The sequence below is a fragment of the Myotis brandtii genome, unplaced genomic scaffold (genome assembly GCF_000412655.1).
Source record: "Myotis brandtii unplaced genomic scaffold, ASM41265v1 scaffold328, whole genome shotgun sequence".
Taxonomy (NCBI): domain Eukaryota; kingdom Metazoa; phylum Chordata; class Mammalia; order Chiroptera; family Vespertilionidae; genus Myotis; species Myotis brandtii.
In genome coordinates, this window is record NW_005362626.1 from 2,448,384 (window position 1) to 2,469,033 (window position 20,650).

A 20,650-nucleotide genomic window follows, 5' to 3' on the forward strand; every position below is an offset into this window, starting at 1 on the left:
TCCTTCCTTCCTTTCTCTCTCTCTCTCTCTCTCTCTCTCTCTCTCTCTCTCTCTCTCATCAAAAAACATATCCTCTGGTGAGAATTAAAATCACCATCATCAAAATAAGAAAAATAAACAAAAAGCAAACATAATACCTTATTTGTCCTCTTTGGGTAATGCTAAAAAAAACTCACTAGTCTTAAAGAAACTGACTCAGCCATTCCTATATAAGGGGTGCCCTTAGGATAATCAAATAAGATGGTGAGGAAAAGTTGTTTTGTATAGAAATATTCTTGCCATTAAATGAAGAATGACAAGATAATGAAATTCCAGGTTTGTACCCATGAATAAATCAGTAAATTTAGGCAGTGATCATCAATGACTGCTAACTTCACACCCAGTCATTATCTGCCTCCAATGGAAGTGCACAGCACCATCCATGACAGAGTGGAGACAGACAGAGCTGAACCTGAATCTAAGCAGCCTTGATATCGCTACAAATTTACAGGCACATTCAAGTCAGAAGGACATTTGAACAACACCAATGGGATGCATTTGGCAAAACCCACACTTTGTGAAATTCTATACTACTAAGTACTTAGGTTTTTTTAAATAATTAATTTGCAAGGGGAGCAACAACAACAACAAACAGTAAATGATTAAAAGGACCTCAAAAGATACACCACCAAGTGCAATATGTAAACTTCATTTAGATCTTGATTTAATCCCACTGTTACAAAAATGTGTAAGCATCCACGAGACCCTCCGGGATCTCACAATACTCACTAAATGTCTGGTGACATTACGGAATTATTTTGTTGTTGTTTTTGTCTGTTTGTTATGAAAATGGTATTTTAAGTTCTCTTTTTTTGATAGTCAAACTGAAATATTAAAGATACAATTATAAGATTTATTCAGTTTGTTTCAAAATAATTTGGTGGGTGTGGTGTGGACTACAAGTGAGGATTTATCTTAAAAAAAGTGGGCCATGAATTAATAAATACAGGGTTTGGGTATTCCTTAAATTAGTTTTTCTATTTTTGTCTATTTGAAATTGTTATGATACAAAGTTTAAAAAGTAACAAAACATAAAACTATTGGATGGATTATTAAAATACAATGACCGAGTAAGTTTGGTTCACTTGATAATGAAACTGTGAGTTCGCTGAGGACAGGGATAAAGACATTTCGTTTTCTTCATGCATGCTGAGTGTCCAGGGTGAAAAGAACCCTAAATAAATTCTAATTAATGAAAAGACACATGAGTGGATACACATACCAATTTATTAATCCCATGGATCCATAGAGGTACCAGAGACAATTAAACCAATTCTGTCTGCCATGCAATGCCAGTTAGGAACAAAACATGTTTTGTGGCAAGACTAAGGTTTTGTTGGGAAATACTGAACTGAGAATTTTTTTGTTTTCCTTGACTTTGGTGTTATGTCTGTGGGTCACATTTTTACCCCCCGGTTCAAATGTCCAGGATGCTTCCAGCACCTGCTACATAACAGTGGTCTCAACACGGGGCTTCCTTATCTGTGAAAATTCTTGAGTTAGTGATCCGTTTCTGGACATGAAGTTCTGGCGATGAAGGAGTTCATATTTTTGCTCCTATTGTGAACGATGTCTAAAATGAAAGTAATGGAGCAACTGCTATCCTCTGTCACTGAGTGTGGAAAGTGCCGTGGCACTCAGAGCATGCCTGTCCCTTACCTTTATAGGAAATGACTGGGTGCTCCGCTCTCTGGCACTGAGAAGCGTCTGTTATGGGCTGGGCCAGTCTCCACCAGCCCAGGCTGGAGAACAGCCACGCGATGACACAGGGGCCCTTCATGGTGGGCAGGAGGGCTCGGGCTCTGCGCTTGTCTTCTAACCAGAAGCTCGTCCTCCCGTCATGTGGGAAAAGTGCCTGAAACACAAAGGAGAACACCTGGATGGAAACAGGCCAGGGTTTCTGGTGGTGGCCTTTTGGTAATGCCCTGTTACCACTACCTTAAAAAAAAATGTCTGCTTGTCTGAGCTCTGAGAGCTCAGACAAGCAGACTTTTTTCTAGCTTATTTGTCAGATACATATGAGTGTATGTGTCTCAATGAGGACCTTTTTCTCACAATAATTTTATGAGATAACCCATTTTTTATAAAAAGAGAAATGTTCAAGTTTAAGCTCCATGGAAACATGACGGTCACTTTCCTCAGGAATACAGTTAAAGGGCTGTAATCATCAATTGGTTTTCCCTTGGAACATGCAAACACAGACCTATATGTGGAAACCCAGAGAACGCTGGCCTTCCTTTTTAATATTCAAAAGACTCTATTTAATAAGGCCATACCCATTGTCATTGACTTATAAGCCAGTTATTAATATGCTACCCGACTCTTAAAAATTGCCCATATTTAGTGAATTTATCCATTGAAATGTATAGATGACCTGCAAAGTCTCTGGCTAGGGACCAAATATAAGTCCACTGAAATCTATATTGAGCACCTACTGGGTGAGATGAAATTACTATACTGGGAGTGCTGATACTTGAAAGCCTATGAATAATTTAAAAGATGAATAAGCTTTAAAATAAGATAGGCTTGTAAAAATAACTATAATCCAAGTTGTTAAAAAGCCATAAAAAGAAGCAGGAATGCGGTGGGAGTTGAGAGTCCTCGTGCTATTTAGACGGATGAAGGGTATATCCAAAGAGGGGCTCACGTTTGAGTTTCATTTTGGAGGATAAAGAGGATTTCAACAGATGGAGATTTCTGGAAGTGCATTCCATGCCAAAGGAAGGGGATGAAAAGATGTCCTGGAGAGGCAAGAGGAAGGAGTAGGCAATGTGTTTTGGGAACAGTTTGCTATACTTGACCCAAACACCAGGGGATATAAACGGAGATATAGTGGGAAGCAGCTTATAGAGTAGGTTGATTTAAGGTTTGAAAGGCAAACTATACTAATGTCTGATGTCTCTATATTTAGGCAACAAGCTACCATAGTATATTAATATTACATTCGATGAAATATTAACAAAAGTATTCTCACAACAGTGTACTTGGGAAATTGGGTAGAAAGGAGCACAAAGGTGAAGAAGTACATTTGAGGACAATGCAATTGCTCAGAAGAGAAATAAATGAAGCTGCGACTTCTAATGGTGTCCATGTGAATAAAAATGCAGGCAAGCATTCAAAGTGATGGGAAAGTATGGCAAATTAAAGAAGGCCACAGATTCCTTGAAAGTCCACCTGTTAAGATCGAGCTATTGACCCCTCTCTTGACTCTGGGTTGTCAATGTGACCATGTGGCTCAATCAGAGACAACAGAAGTGATGGTGCACTAGTTTCCAAGCCCAGTCCCTAATACTGGCAGTCTCCACTTCCTATCTCTTAGCACATGCTGTCTGGGCACTGGGACCCCAGGTAAGAAGTCCAGCTATCCATGTTAGAGTGACCACATAGAGGAGCTCTAGTGACATTTCCCACAGAGCCCAGCCTCCCAGTGCCCCCACCAAGGCACCTGCCATATGAGTAAATGTGGAAGCCACTGATGACTTCAGTAAGGATGAGAGCAAAGGAATCACCCAGGTGAGCCCTGTCCAAATTCCTAACTGCAAAGTGTGAAATGAAATAAAATGATCATTGTTCTAATCTGCAAAATTTAGGAAAACAGAAAGTAAAGAGGCATGGACGGACTCAAGACAGAGAATATAAGAGACTGTGAAGATGGTTGTGCCATTGTGTTTAACATGATAATCAATAGAAGAATTTTATTTAGAGGAGAATATGATCATTTAGTTGTGTGCATGTTGGGTTGAAGATGCTGAGAGAATACTTAAGGAAAAGAAGCAGACTTGAAAATCCAGGCTGGGTGCTCATATAAAAAGAAGTCAGAGATTGCATACAATGTTTGGAAGGGTTAAAATCATGGGAGTGATTAAATTCACCAGGGGAAAGCATGAGGGGGGGGGAGGAGGAGCTAAGTAAAGTTTTATGTTTGTTTAGAAGCTGCTAATTAAACAGTCATAACACAAAGATGAGAAGGAAATCAGAGATAGCTCACCAAGCGAAAATGGAGATCAAGTTAGATTTAAAAAAATAATAATAACACTTTTTACAAAGAGACCTGCTCAACTGCATCCCAATGGATCAGACCAATGTTTTAGTGAAAAGGCAGTCAATGATCAATCAATTTGGGGGAACAGCCTGACCAGCATGGCTCAGTGGTTGAGCATGGACCTATGAACCAGGAGGTCAGGGTTTGATTTCCAGTCAGGGCACTTACTCAGGTTGCAGGCTCAATCCCCAGTAGGGGGTGGGGAGGAGAGGGGCACATGCAGGGGGCAGTTGACCAATGATTCCCTCTCATCATTGATGTTACCCTCGCCCTTCCTCCCTGGAATCAATAAAAATATTTTTTTAAAAATTGGGGGGAACAGTTTCAGTAAAACAAAAGAGAAAATTCATATGTCAAAGAACCAAAAAGGATTGGAAGGAGAAAAAGTGGACTAGAACATGAATGGCTAACTTAAATGCCAGGTAAGCAAAGAACATTTAAGGAAACCAGAGAAGCACTAAACAGTTAATGTTAGGAAAAGTTTAGTGTAAAGAAAACAGATCATGAAATGTGGCTTCTGAGAAGTGATGAGTGGGAAGAGACTGTAGATTTAAGAGGAAGAGGAGATATCAAATAGAAGACCCAAAAAATGCAAAAGTGGGAAGCTATCAGGGTCCTCGTAACGGACGTGGTTATGAATGAAGAAAAGAGGCCTCATCCTCTAAAGGAGTGTCCCCTGAATATATGGTGAGATTTCACAAAGAAGACACATAAATTTTAGGAGGCATCAGATTTCTCAGTCTCTATATTTTGAGTCTCATTGACTCAATGTTCCCATTGATGAAAATGTACACGTTGAGCAGAAGATGGTGGAGGGACTGTAAATCATGACTAAGCTAGAGTATGGCTTCTGTAGGAGTCAGGGACCCTGAGAATGAAGGTGGAGGAAGGAGTGTAGGGGAAAATTGGGAGCTGGGGAGTGAGGGTAGGGCACCTGTCCAATGAGGCCACAACCCCTACCCAGACACGGTGCACCCTAATGGACAATGAAGACACGGGAGTTATTTTTTTTCCTGGGCTATAAAATTAAAAGATGATTAATTTCACTCTTGGACAAGGTATCATAGTCTCTGAAAAACTGGGCAAGACTCTAGAACTCCAGTCTAGAGGTAACCACATGAAGTAGCCCTCCTTTTCTTATCCTTCTGACCTGAGACTTAACACAGGAAATTTCATCGGATGACATAACATAGAATAACACTTGTTAGAGGCGTTTCAGATGTAATTTAGTTCTGTTTAGAGCAAGGGCATTTGAAGCACCCTCACCAGCCCCCTGGAGATATATTATCACCGCTCATGTCAAAACAAATCAGTGATGATAAATAACGCAGGATGGCTAGTGAAAGTACCAGTAAACCCTCAGAAAGTGCTAGCTCTGTGGCAGGCATGACACATTCACACTGTGCCTGGCCCCCAACAGGCACCCAGAGCAGTACCTCTGACACATTATCTCTCATTGGGCAACATTCCATCGGAGATGGATGGACCACTGCCTCAGCCTGACCTCCCAGCCTGAGTTCAAGTCAACTAGGGACTAAGAGCAAATTTTTCTCTTGCACATGATTTTTCAATGTGTCAGGCCCACACCAACATAGACTCCCCTGTGCTACTATGAAATGAGTTCCACTGAACAACCGTCCATTGAAACTGTCCAATGTCAACAGCCATGAACTTCTCACCTCAGTGCCAGCATCTTTGCCTCCTGAAGGAAAGGTGGGGGAAAACAGCACAAGTGCCTGGATGTGGAAAGGGACCATTAGAGAAGGAGGAGATGCCACGTCAAGTAGGAGAGCAGCTAAAATGGGACTCGTAGGCCCACAGTGATGAGATGAAATTACATGTTTGCCATGAAAAACTAAGTGAAGCACTTTTAATGAGAACAGGTGATTTTTAGAAGTTTATAATTTGCAGACTACATAGCATGTTACCTTTTTTCTTAAAATAAAGGGACTATAAACAATCCTCGTGGTAAGATGCCAGGGCAGGGTATTCACCATCTTCATTTACAGAGTGGGCTTTTCTGAGCAGCCTGCCATGCATGACTAACTCCCTGAATGACTTGACTCTAAGGAGGCTCCATCCCAGATTACGTAATTCCACCTTCCACTGAGTCACGGAGCTCTGGCCACTCAATGACAGAGGTGGGGAGGCACATAATTATATCAGGGATTTTAGTGCTCGATCTCAGGACTGTGACATTTAGAGCCAGATCATTCTTTATTCTGGGAACTGTTCAGCACATTTAACAACATCCCTGGCTAGATGCCAGTAGCACCCCCGCCCCATCTGTGCCAACCCAAATTGTCTCCAGACACTGCCAGTCACCCCTGGTTGAGAACCTCCAATTTTTGTGCACCTCTCCCTCTTTAGAAATTAAATAAGCTATCATCACTTGAAAGATTATATATATATATAGATATATATACACACACACACACACACACACACACACACACACACATATATACACACATCCCAACTAAATTTGTATTGAGTCACGTCATCAAAATTTCACTAAGAATAAAAGTCATGTTAATTATAACTATTTGCTACATTGGGAAATATATTATGAAGAAATTTTCAAAAGATCACTTTAAGTAAATGTTGTTCTAATTTCATCCCACTCCCTCTGAAAAATTAAAAACACATTAGGTGAGTTAATACTAAACAAACAATTTTGCAAATAGGAAGATTTATTACAGCAGGCTAATTTGGGCTACAAAATAGAAGCATTTTTGTTGCATCTATTTCAAAACCCCTGAGGCCTTCCTTTTAGTTTCCTGATGTGGGAGGATCTCTCTACAAGCTCCATCTAAATAAGCAAAACTCTGAGTATAAATGTGTGTGCAATAAATAACATTTCCCATTCACACCCACACCACAAATGAATAGGCTTTAGGGAACAGAAATAACTGTTCCTCTTAGTTTAAAAAATGCTGTCAGATTTAAAAAAAAAGAAAGAAAAAAAATCAAAAGAATAAGCGCTTACACAAGAAGTTTGCTTAGGAAACAAAGTCTAACTAGTTATTAATAAACACAGATCCAAAATAAGTTTAGTGTGCTTCTATTCATTAGCGGCTGGGTTTCTTCTGAGCCTTAGGTCTACTGTAAAGTGGGAAATGGCCTAATCCTTTGGCACATCTCAGAGAGTCCATAAAGCCAGGACTTCCATTGGGGAGAGGACAATGAAATCAGGTGAGCTGACTCGGACAGGACTCAGGAAGCCGTGCCCCATACCTGCCCACTGCAGAGCCCTTAGTATCAAAGGGCTGAAGGTGAAGTTGAGGAGACTGTTGCACATGTGCCTCTTAATAATACAAAGTCCTACTACAGCATGTTGTAATGTCTAATGGACAGCTCTTCTGAAATGTGTGTATTTGCATTCCCTCTTCCCATCTCCTGGCCCTACTCCATGGGATCCGATGAACCAACGGCTCCCCCAGAATTAAGTCCCAGACTAAACTGAAAGCAGCAGAACCATTGAAGAATCATTCCACCATCTGAACAAACCATATGGTCTCATCCCCACACCCCCTGGCACAGCTAAATACGGTACCTGTTGCACAATCATCAGCTCCTGCCAGGTAAACAGCCCATGCCTTTCAAAACTCTCAAGGTTCCTCCACTGCATTCCAAAGAAAACACTCTGCCCCTTCACCAACAACCATCTCCTCCAATTCCACCTCCGCTACTCCCACTACAAAGGCATCCCTCCAGCCCCGTTGGCCTAGTCAGGATCTTCAGTCAGTCTTGCACACTTATCTGCACGTTGCTGATGCCACGGGCCCCACACCTGCCCAAGTCTTCCCACTGGGCTTGGTTCAGACTGGCCTCCACCTTCTGTATACACAAGGCTACCCACTCCAGCCCACGGTGGCAGCTCTTTTCCAGGAATCCCAATGTAGCAATTAAGACCTGATTCCTCATCAAAGGTTGCATGTATAGGCATACAACCTTTCATATTCCTGCACTTTTGTTTCTCCTTTTTATTATAAACCACCTATGTGTTGAACATTATAGTTGCAAGTTTTATGCATTCCAACATGTTGAATATGCAGTCTGAATGAATCAGAAATCACATAGCCAATGATCTATTGAGCATTTAGAATTCACCCATCCCTTGCCATTGAGCAAACACCATGGTGAGGTGGTTTATTCATTCCCTTGGCACATATGAGACAGAACTTGTCAATGATTCAATGAATTTGAGAGGTTGAAATCACCCAATCTCTCTCTTCACTCTGTGTCTGAGATATGAAGGCTCGGGTTAAAGGCATCTCATAGGTTATTGCTGTAAGATCAAGTGTGTTGTGGCAGCCACACCAAATAGGTGAGGCTACTACCCCCTGGCTCTTTGCAAGGCTTGCTCAGTCTTCCCACACATGCTGGCAGAACCACACACTTATTAAGGGCCACAAGATCAGATGATCTGAACCAACTCCAGTAACGTATAACCCAAATTTCATAATAAGGAATAAGTCCTTGGCACAGAAACAAGAGGAGTCATAGGGGGAATCATTCACCAACCAGCCACATTGAAGGATGTCACCTATGGGCAAGAGATAGCACTCCAACACAGGGGGCAAAGATGAAGAGGATACAATGGGGGGCCCTTCAAGGTCACAGTTAAGAGTAGTCGAACAACTAAAAAATCCACCTTTCTATAATTATCAAATAGAAGTAGAAGTAAGGACTTAGGAAACCCAGAAGACAAAGGAATTCCCTCTAAATCAGTGGTTCTCAACCTTCCTAATGCCGTGACCCTTTAATACAGTTCCTCATGTTGTGGTGACCCCCAGCCATAAAATTATTTTCGTTGCTACTTCATAACTATAATTTTGCTACTGTTATGAATCGTAATGTAAATATCTAATATTCAGGATGTATTTTCATTGTTACAAATTGAACATAATTAAAGCATAGTGATTAATCACAAAAACAATATGTAATTATATATGTGTTTTCCGATGGTCTTAGGCGACCCCTGTAAAAGGGTCGTTCGACCCCCAAAGGGGTCTCGACCCACAGGTTGAGAACCGCTGCTCTAAATGGAAGAAGGCAGAAGTGATGGCTTCTGAAGGAGTTCAAGTTAAGAGTGTTTAAAGCAGCAGGAAGAAATGATCCAGGACAATCAATCTGATGTGTTCAAGGCTGGAATCAATGTATTGAATGAACCTATGTTCTTTTCTTGCAATAGTTCAGATATTTTAGGTACTGAGCAGGAAATGGGATTAAATGAAAAATCAATAAAACAATAAACTTAATGCACAGTGTGCAAGAAAATAGATTCTTCTAACCTTTTTCAAAAATAATAACTGAACATTATTTGGAAAACAAGGTGAAATTAAAGGTTTCTTCTTATGACGTTGAGTCTCTATGGGGAATCAGGATGCTCGCCAGACATACTGCATCTTCCATATTTACATACCTTTTTGTAAAGATTACATCCTTTTTATATTATTTTAACCCATGTGTCTCAACTGCTAAGTTTCAGCCAAAAGAGGTTTAGCATCAATGAATTAGTGAAACATTTTTAGGAATGTGTTAATGAAAACAGCGACTGCCTTAAGGAGAGAAGCATCATTCACTGCCATCTTCAGGTAACTGCATAAGAATCTTGCTTTCTTACTTCTAGATTTTCATAATATCTGAATGGAGATGAGATGGAATTTTATGGTTATATAAAATGACCTCATGGTATAAAATGGGAAAAAACAAACATTAAACTATTTTATATATTTCAATAATAGTTCGGCTCCAATGACCTTATTTTATATCTCTCTTCAAAGGGAATTGTTATTGCATTTTTGCCTTTTTCCCTTACTTTAGCTCCAGATTGCCTGAAGGATCCATAAAAATAAATGAAGTCCATTAGATAAAATTATTATTTACACAAAGGCAATATTAATTTTATCTGTCAGCAGGTTTTAAAACTAAGCGAAAGTTCATTGAATCTACTTGTGTGTTACTAAACCAACAATTGAGTTCTTTCTAAAAATGAAAATTTAAATAATGGGTTTTCAAGGCAAGAATGGACAATTTCTAAAGGGTTTTGGACACAGTAAGATAATCAAGTTATAAATGACTCTCATGGTGTTGAAATTATTATTCATAGCTCCCATTTGTTTTTAGTTAAGATAAGCAGGACTTGGAGTGCAATGTCTTTGCCAACATGGGAAAGAAAGCACACAATGGTAGCAGGAAGAAAAGGATTCACCCTTCCATCTTCACTGTTCTGGTCAACATCACTGGTCACCTCCTGATTGTCAAACCCTGTGAGCCTATGCAACTGAAAGTCTCCATGGCACATGTGCCCACTGAGCTTTTCTCTTGAATATCTCCCAAAATCCTCTGTTCCCTGGTTTCAATAACACCTGAATCTCCCTGTGCTCCGACTGCATCCAGATCTCTTACTGCTCAGGCCTCCTGCTACATGAAGGTGCAACCCAATCTCTCCTAAAGGTTCATTGCTTCTTCTCAGCCTACGCATTCTCAATGGCCTTTTATTAAACGCTTCTCAGCCTACGCATTCTCAATGGCCTTTTATTAAAACTCACATAATACTACAAATTTTCTAAAAAAACTGGTGACTTCCAAATCTATAACTCTCTTCAAAACTTCTGTACATGATCCAAACTCATAAATCAAACTAGATATCTTCACATAAATAACCCAGAGGTGCCTCATTTAAAGGTGACTTCAATACCTGTCTTCACCAGCTCTCTTCTTCATACCTATTTGCCCTCATATCCAGCCACACCGTTCACTCAGACATCCAACTCAGAATCTGAGGACCCACCCACCAGCTCCCTTTCCTTCATCTGCTCGAAGTTCATCTTTCAGTTGGTCACTATGTTCTGACAACCCTTCCCTCACCCATATCTAGAATGATGCTCATTTCCCCACCCTGACCAACCCATCTATTTCTCACCTCTGCAGCATCAGCTGTTTTTTTATGGGTTTCCCTGCCTTTATACTCCATCCGTAGCCCCAATCTCTGAGTAGCCCTCTCTGATTTTTTCCACTTTGCCCCCATCCCCACCTGGCCCCACTGTTCATCAATACTCATTTCTATTACTGTCTTTACCACCCTGACTGCAAATACCTGGGTATCTGCCCTATTCTTAAATAAGGCTGTGAAAATCTCCACCTCTGGACAATACAAGACATAGTATAGGCAAGCCATCACCACCTGAGGAAAAAGTTAATGGGTGAAAATAATGCAAACCCACATACACATCTCTACCTTCTTAACAATACTTATGCTTCCATTAAAATGCTATTCATGTTCCTTTTTCTTCAATTCTGCTATTCGTTGTCACAGATGTTTTATTCCTCTGTTAAAATTCTCTTAACATCTGGTCCAAATACAAGGATCCCATGGTTTTGAGAAATGTCCTTTCTAAATGTCATAATTTTCCAATTAACAGTCAAACGGATGAAGGGATTACTATAGGCAGCCCAGCTAAAAAGAGGAAGTCTCCTGGGCCTGGAAACTGAAAGCTCATGGAAGATATCACCATGCCATGTTAACCCTGAGGGGTTCAGATACATTACTCTGGCACACCATCCTCTGTTGGAACACATGAAAGTCAAAGGACAAAAAAAGGAGGATGTTACAATTCATAACAGAAATAAACTCATCATATTCATTATTCTAAGATGAAAAGGCAAATACCTTAAAATATTATCCAGTGAATTCACACATAATAGACTGTTAATATACTTGGAAAACTCGAATATTTAATGAAAAGGCCCTGAATTGGTATTTTCAGATTTTAGTTGATGCCTATAAGGCCCAAAGGACCAGACATGGCAAAGTCAGTATATTTGAGTCCATTTAAATCTGTCATAATCTTTGGTCATATCTCAAGTGCAGTGCACTTACTTACTACTTTTGACTCAGTTTATTAAAAGCAAGAATAAGAAATCCTCATTAAAACAGAAAATTAACTATAGTTAACAATATTGTTTTGCATATTTGAAAGTTGCTAAGAGGAAGGACTCTTAAAAGTTCTAATCACAAGAAAATATTACTGAGACATATCGTATCAAAATCAAAGATTCTAGTTATCAGAAAATAATAAAATTTAAGAAACTTCAAAGAAGATTATGTGATTCTGAACAATATTACTATATCTCTTATTTTCCTGAAATAAAGCTGTAAAAATATTTTCTTTCCTTCCTGTTTGACAGACATGGAGACAAGACCCAAGGAGGCCCCACAGATAAATGGAAGAATTAGTGATTTTGACAGTCAAGACCTTGGCCATCTTGTTGTGTTGAACATCCTATTCTTATTTATACCTCACTAGTGGCCAGGTGCATGAAATTTGTGCCCATTAAAAGGGAATTAATTAGAGGAAATATTTTAATATTGCTATTTGCCCTTTCTCTATGATAGAAGTGTCAGAGATGAAAGAAAATTAGTAAAATGTATATGAAAATCTTCCTCCTGTCAGAGTCTGGGGCATGCCACAGGACCCAGAATCAAGTCCCTGCCCACCCGCGTGCACCTCAAAATTGCGCGAGACCCAGACCCAGCCGGCCACACCCCTGGGGAGCACAGCCTCAGGTCTCCTGGTTCGGAGCTGGGCAAGGGGCGCAGCCTCAGGTCCTCTGTCAATCTCTGCCAGGTGGTGGGCGCAGCCTCAGGTTCCCCATCAAGCCCTGCCGGGTTGGGGGGCACAGCCTGAGATCCCCCATCAACCCCCTCTGGGCTGGGGGTGCGGCCTGAGGTCCCCTGTCAAACCCCATTGGGCTGTGGGCATGGCCTCAAATCCTCTGGTCTGGTGCCGGAGTGGGAGGCGCGGCCTGAGGTCCCCGTCAAGCCCCACCGCACAGGGGGCACAGCCTCAGGTCCCCCACCCCAGCCCAGCACTACATAGCCTCAGGTCCTTGCTGATCACTCGTTACAGCTCGTTACGGGAACCCCGCCTCCACTGTGGGTGCAGCCATCTTGTGATGGTGTGACAGAGTGAGGGTCAATTTGCATATTACCTCTCTATTATATAGGATTTCTGCAATGACCATACTAACTAGGGATTGGGAGCCCCACTAGACACATGGATCACTGGGCTTAAGAAACAAGCAGCTGCTCTATTTCTAAAACTGACCTTGTGTTAGGCCTGAACATGTGCTCTTGGGGAGAGAAATTTCACTAAGTAACCAGCTGCAGCATCATTCACTGGTCCTAGAGCCAGAAACCTAATTTACCAAGATTTCATTCAGCCAATGATAAAAGAGAACCAGCCCTCACACAACTATGGATAGCCTTCTCCATGTCTTGTGCCATCCTCTGCCCGCCATCTAGCACCCTCCTTGAAGGCCCATGATGATGAATAGCAGTTTTCAACTGGTGATTATAAAATTATATTCCAGCCCCAACATGCCCTTGAAACTGCCACTTCCATCACTTTTCTAATGGACAAAGAATCACCTCCAATCAAACATGGACCTAGAAAACCACCAATTCCCCCTCCTTGAGTCCACTTCCTGCCTGAGTCTCCCCGTCACAGGTAGTCATTTTTATTTCTCTAACTCCTCCACAGGACACTCTAAACCAGGGGTGGGCAAATTTTTTGACTCGAAGGCCACAGTGGGTTCTTAAACTGGACCGGAGGGCCGGAACAAAAGCATGGATGGAGTGTTTGTGTGAACTAATATAAATTCAAAGTAAACATCATTACATAAAAGGGTGCGGTCTTTTTTTTTTTTTTAGTTTTATTCATTTCAAACGGGCCGCATCCGGCCCGCGGGCCGTAGTTTGCCCACGGCAGCTCTAAACCATCAGTAAACCCCAACAAGTGGGTCACACGCCTGTCCCCTTCCCTCACCTCTACTGCTGCAATCCCAGTTGAAGCCACTCCATATCTCACCCAGACTTAGCAGAAGCTGCTCTAGTTGTCTTGGGGCTTTCCATGCTTGTCCCCCAAGAGTCCATCCTCTATGTTGCAACCAGAGCAATCTTTGTAAAGAGTATAAAACAGTGAAATTCACAGAAGCATAGACTAGAATGGTGGTTGCTAGGGGCTGTGGCTGGTGGAAATAGGAAGATGTTGATTGAGGGGTACACAGGATGAGTAAGTTCTGGAGATCTAATGTTCAGCATGTTAACTACATACAAGAGGAGGACTTGGAGTATAATGTCTTTGCCAACATGTGAAAGCACACAATGGTAGCAGTTAATAACACTGTGTTATATACTCAAAATGTACTAAGACAGAAGATCTTAAATGCTCTCACCACACACACAAAAAGGTCACTACAGTGGGGCCTTGACTTACGAGTTTAATTCGTTCCGAGACCGAGCGCGTTAAGGAGCTCGTTAGGAGCTCGTTAACTCAAATTACTCTATCAACTCAATGCAAAAAATCGGCCAAGAGACAGCTGGTATCTCAAAAAACTCGTTAGTCGGGACACTCGTAAGTCAAGGCCCCACTGTAACTACATAAGGTGATGTGTTAATTAGCTTGATTGTGGTAATCATTTCACACATACACAGGTATCAAAACATCACATTGTACAAGGTAAATGTGAACAATTTTTATTTCCAAATTATACTTTAACTAGAGCCCTGATGCACGAAAATTTGTGCAGGAGTAGGCCTTCCTTCCCCCAGCTGCCAGCACTGGCTTCCCTCCGGCACCTGAGACCCAAGCTTCCCTCCTCCAGCCGCCCGCAGGCACCCGGGACCCGGGCTAGCTTCCCTCTGGCTGCCACCAGGTACCCGTGACCCGGGCTGGCTTCCCTCTGGCCCCGGCTTCGTCAGGAATGTCCAGACGTCCAGTCTAATTAGCATATTACCCTTTTATTATTATAGATAAAGGTGGAAAAAAACAAGTATAATAGAATATTTGCATATTTTTAAAAATATGTATGTAGCTGCAATTTTCTTTCCTATATAAAGAGCGAAAAATTAGTCAACAAGAACTCTGCTGAGTCTGGCCCCACCCACTTCTGCACCTTTCCCAGCATCCCCAATTCTTATGTTAAGAAAATTTTAATAAGGGAATAAAATATCTGTGACAGTGAACAGAAGAACTGAAGAAAAGGAACATGAGTAGCATTTTAATGGAAGCATGAATATTGTTAAGAAGGTAGAGATTTGTATGTGGGTTTGCATTATTTTCACCCATTAACTTTTCCCTCAGGTGGTGATGGCTTGCTTACACCAGGTCTTGTATTGAACTGTGCATGCAAACGTGCATGCTCTCCCCCCACACCCCTGACACACACACACACACACACACACACACACACACACATACACACACACCTTCTCTCTGATGTTTTTGACCACTGAGCTCATCACCTTTCAGACAGCACTTACTGGCCCATAGGTCCAGAGATCCTTTCTCTCACTCTGGGTCCTTTCAAGGTGACTCCTAATTATTCAAATTACCCTCAAATGTCACCTCCTCAGAAAGGATTCCCCCACAAGACCTCCTAAAGTAGTGGTTCTCAACCTGTGGGTCGCGACCCCTTTGGGGGTTGAACGACACTTTCACAGGGGTCACCTAAGACCATCGGAAAACACATATATAATTACATATTGTTTTTGTGATTAATCACTATGCTTTAATTATGTTCAATTTGTAACAATGAAAATACATCCTGCATATCAGATATTTACATTACGATTCATAACAGTAGCAAAATTACAGTTATGAAGTAGCAACAAAAATAATTTTATGGTTGGGGGTCACCACAAAATGAGGAACTGTATTAAAGGGTCGAGGCATTAGGAAGGTTGAGAACCACTGGTAGACAAAGGCAGTTTAGACGCATGTCCAGTAAGGTCTAAGTGAGATGATGGGAAGGTGCTTTCCCATAAATCACACCTGAAAGCGAGTCAGTGGCCAAGATGGGAGTGGCCACTGCAAGGGCGCAAAATCTAAATATATAAACTTCCAAACAAAGGAAGTCCTCTCTCCTCTCTTGGCTATAGGGAGCCTGGCTCCTGTGACTCCTGCTGCAGGGGCACGCTCCCAGAAACCAGCATGGCTCAGGGCCATGTGTGCCACACACGGACTAATGGACTTTATTTAGCTCGGATACTGAACTACACCGGCTGCAACATGGAATAGAAACTCTGGACACTGTCCCTCCTCTGGCACTGCTGGACTCCAGCTGCCTCCCTTTCAGGACTGGCTTGGGGGAGATGCGACATTGGAAACTGAGGAAGGTAACTCCACTCCAATAAAATCTTCCACATCTCATCCTCCCATGGGGGCTCCTGAAAATGCTTATTTCAGCGGCACAAGAACCTCCACCTCATTCTCATGAGTGACCCGGGAATTTAATTGTGACAGTACCTTTTCTTAGCAGTTAAACACGGCCCCAGGATGTCTGCCCACCTGCCTTTGCTATGCAAAAGGTTAGAAACTATCTAATGGTGCTCCTCAGTCTACAGCCCAGTGGTCCTCCTGCGCAGCAACACTAGCTTAGAGGAGGCAGCAGTGTGGAGATTTTAAGAACAGACTCTGAACCCAGGTTGCCTGCCTCCCAGTTTTAGCTCCAACCTTATTAACCTTATGCCTGAGATTCTATCACCTGTAATTTGGAGATAAAAACCATGACTTAAAATTATATGAGTAATTTGAAAGGATGGAGTGTACTCCCTAGCAATGAGGAAGCACTAAAAAGAGTTTTAATAAATATAAACAAATAAGGACTATTCTTAATGTGTTTTTCTAAATCTTACAGGAAAACATTTCTAGCAACCAAATTAGTGTCTTCCTAGAAAGAAAAGACAAAATCAGTTCACTAAATAATGAGCTATGATGGTGGGCTAGCCAGCCTCCACATCTGCCCAGGAGACATGTAAAAGAGCATTCACTGCAGCCTTGTTCATCATAGCAAAAAACAAAAATTAGAAATAACACTGGTGTCCACTGAAAGAACAGAAATTTGTATGCAATATTATATCACAGTGAATATGAATGGACTCCACCTACATGCAACATAAATAAATATTAGAAATATAATGTTGGCAGAAAAATCAAGAATAATATATAACAAAATAAATCAATATTTCCTGAAAATAAAAAAGAAACAAAACTAAACAATACTTTGCATTTGTTAAAGCTATGTTAACATTTTTTTAAAAAAAAAATGCAAGGAAATGTAAAGAGAAATGTCACAGTAGTGCTAACGTGAAAATGCATGAATGTTGAATGAACAACAGGGGTAATTCTCTAATTCATCAACTTCCCATAGCCAAACCTCCCAGGTAGAGTTAAACAATTCACTAATCCTCCCCAAGCCCCACACTTTCCCACACCCACCCTTGTCCAGAACACATCCCCCCACGTCTACAGTAGAGCCTTTGCCCTCTCTGAGGTCCAGATCTAACACCAGCAGCTCTTCCATTCCTGGGACCATTTCCCCAGCGAGAAGAAAGGACCCCTTCACCTGGCCTCCTGAGGATGCAATTTATCTCTGTGGCCCCAGACTCTGTCAAAGCCTGACTTCTTCTACCTTGAGGCCTGGCATCTGTGCAGGGCCACACAGGAGAGCCTCAGCCCGACTTGTCACCGGAGCCCCTCACAGCCCACCACAGTTTCTTGCACATACGAAGTACCTCATTTTCCTATACTTACTGAATGAAGGGATCAACCAACCACTAACAAATAATGCAAAGAAGCACCAGGCTAATCTAGGAAAAGGCTGGGGAAGGTGAGTTTTGGAAGAGTGGGAATCATGTAAAAGGACTGGAAATTAAAAGAACACACTTTTGGCAGAAAAATGGAATAAAGTTGCAGGGTAGAAATTACTGAGAATGGGGGTAGTAAATGCATTTACCTGTCTAAAATGAAAGGAACAAAGTTGTAAGTGATGAGATCAAATAAATGATGGCACATGCCTATGATAAAATATCATGTAGCTTGTAAAACCAATGTAGTAAGACCACACACTGACATAAAAATCCAATAATGATGTTGAGTGGGGGGTGAGGGGAGTGTAGACATTTATCTATCTACAAAGATGAAGAAAGAAAAAGACCCAGTATTTGACTAAAATAAACCAAATGATTTCTATGTTTATATGTATGCAAGAGAAAAAGAACTATGATCATTCCTAAGCAGAGGGGATATTTTATCTTCTTCTACCTTGTTTGAATTTTCAATAAGCATTTATTTATTGCAATTTAAAGTGAGTAAACATATTGAGGTTTAGAATAAACGAGTGGGGTGAGTTAGCTTTATGGATTAACTAATGAGCCTGGAACCCTAAAGTACAGATTTAGATTCAGTCAGGTTTGACTTACTGGGTACCAGGCGGTCAGAAATAATGGAGAAACACTTAGTGCAGGGCAGAACAGAAAGCAGGGCAGGTCCAAAGAAGGGATGGTTAGAAGGTACAAACTCAGATCAAGAACTTCCCATCAGTAGTCTCCAAGCAGAACAAGAAATTCCCATTAGTCTCCTTTATAGTCTGTGAAGAATAGTTGGGATGAGAACACAGAATATGCAGGTGTAAACTGAGTTAATGATGGACATTTCTGAAACTGGAACCTCCCCTCCTTTCCTTACCGAATGCCTTTTAGCCAGGCAAAATAATCTTCACTCTAACCTACAGAAAGGAAATTGGTTTCATGGGCCCTGACAGATAAACTGTACCATGCAAAGCTCTCTGCTTCTACTGAGGAGGAATGCTCGGGCACACAGCATCGACAGACACTTTCCATCCTCCATGGCAATGCTGCATTTTTGTCCTCAAAGCTGCCACTTTAGCTTGGTAAATAGAACATCCCTGTGAAATCATCCTAGGAGAGCTAGCACACCTGTTTGTTTTGTCGATAAGCAATAATTGCGTTTCCGCCTGAGTGCACAGATGAAAGTGATGCACCTTCTCTAACATCATATATAAGAGGCAAAATGTTATGCTTAATCTCGCTGTTCTGGAAAATTCCTGCAGTTCGCTGTTTACAACCACAGTAGCACAAGAAGCAGCTCATTAACCACGGAGATGAGATTGGAGGTGATGGGGCTGTGCTCTAACTCACAAACAGCTCAGTCTGGAAAAGCCGATGTATCCGGAGCACAACATGCCACGTGAACCACAAACAGATCTATCTAGTGCAGTAACTAATCTAACGGATCACAGAAGTTGGCAAGTAAAGCTACCTATTTGAGAAGTCCGGGGGGAAATGTGTTTCCACCTGTAGAATTTGATGTTGCTTTACCGACTGCGTTTTTGAAATGCAAACATGAGGCTGTTGATGGTGGCTATGGCTGTTTAACAAAACAGAGTGTGTGTTTTTTGTATTTCTCACCCACACACCCACACACACACATTTTAAGGAGCTTTAAAGTATTTATACACTTTGACTTGTGGTTTTATCTCTACAACATTCTCTGAAGGAATTCATCAAAGATGTCAACAAAGATGTACACTGAAATGTTCTCCTCTAGTTGAATTATTACATGATACAATCAGGATTCAGAAGCTTCTATTTAGGGGGATGGAAATGGTTCTATACAAATTAAGTATATAAGGAAAACAGGAGAGTATGTTTTATTATCCTCACACAAGGTTATTTTTTCCATTGATTTTCTTAGAGAGGGAGGGAAGGAGGAGGAAGAGAGAAACATCCATCAATGTGAGCGAGACACATCCATTGATTGCCTCCCACATGCACCGAGACCAAGGCCAGGGATGGAACCTGCAACCGAAGTATGTGCCCTTGACCAGGAATCGAACCCAACACCCTTTAGTCCTCAGGCCAATGCTCTAACCACTGAACTAAACCAGCTAGGATCATTGAGTATTTATTTTAATTCTCTGTTATTTAAAGTATTACATATGTTTCATTTTTCCCCCATTGACCTCTTTCCAGCCACTCCCACCCCCCTAGTGTCTGTGTCCATTGGTTATATGCATGCAAGTCCTTTGGTTGATCCACCGGAGAGTATTTTTAAGAGAAATTTCAAGGACATGAGAAATGCTCAAGATATAATATTAAGTGTATCCACAGGAAACCAAACTGTGTGTGGCCTATAAAAAAATGCACACACACAGGCACACACCCACAAGGATGTGCTCACACACATACACTCACCCACATTCTCATATTGAAATATAAATATACAAACAATGGGACCCTGGGCTATAAGTCTGACTCTACACTGGATGCAAATCCTAGCTCGGCCTCTTGCTGGTTAGATGTCCTCTACTTTCATCTTCAGGTGCAGATAACCTTTGTGCCTTTCTTACAAGGTTCTGAGGATTGAATGACTTAATCCATGCGAAACACTTAGAACAATGTGGGCCCACTGCAATGCTCACAATTGTTAGACATGACAATGGGGATCTTCACTGTTACAATTAACATCTGGAGGAAAATACATCCAATCATTAGAATGTTCTGAGATATGCAGGTCTGCACATTTTTAATACTTTTGGGAATTGTTTTTGCAAGTTAACTGCAAATGAGCATGTGTGATTATATCAGACGAAATTTTTAAGAAATACTACAGAGAAGAATCCAAATGAGTTGGGGACTTATTTCCCTCATTGACTAATTTCCATCACCACAGGATAGAAGCAGTCCTATCTAATTAG

At 41.3% G+C, this 20,650-nt stretch overlaps 1 protein-coding gene across 2 annotated transcripts in view; it reads right to left on the reverse strand.

Annotated features, from left to right (window-relative positions):
• SEMA5A (sema domain, seven thrombospondin repeats (type 1 and type 1-like), transmembrane domain (TM) and short cytoplasmic domain, (semaphorin) 5A) overlaps positions 1 to 20,650 on the reverse strand; it is a 312,698-nt gene that overhangs the window by 242,922 nt on the left and 49,126 nt on the right. For both annotated transcript variants that reach the window (XM_014543536.1, XM_005871038.2), the window contains exon 3: positions 1,699 to 1,894. In XM_014543536.1, the coding sequence (XP_014399022.1) occupies positions 1,699 to 1,819 (121 nt within the window). In that variant the 5' untranslated portion in view covers positions 1,820 to 1,894. The remainder of the gene's footprint in view (positions 1 to 1,698; positions 1,895 to 20,650) is intronic.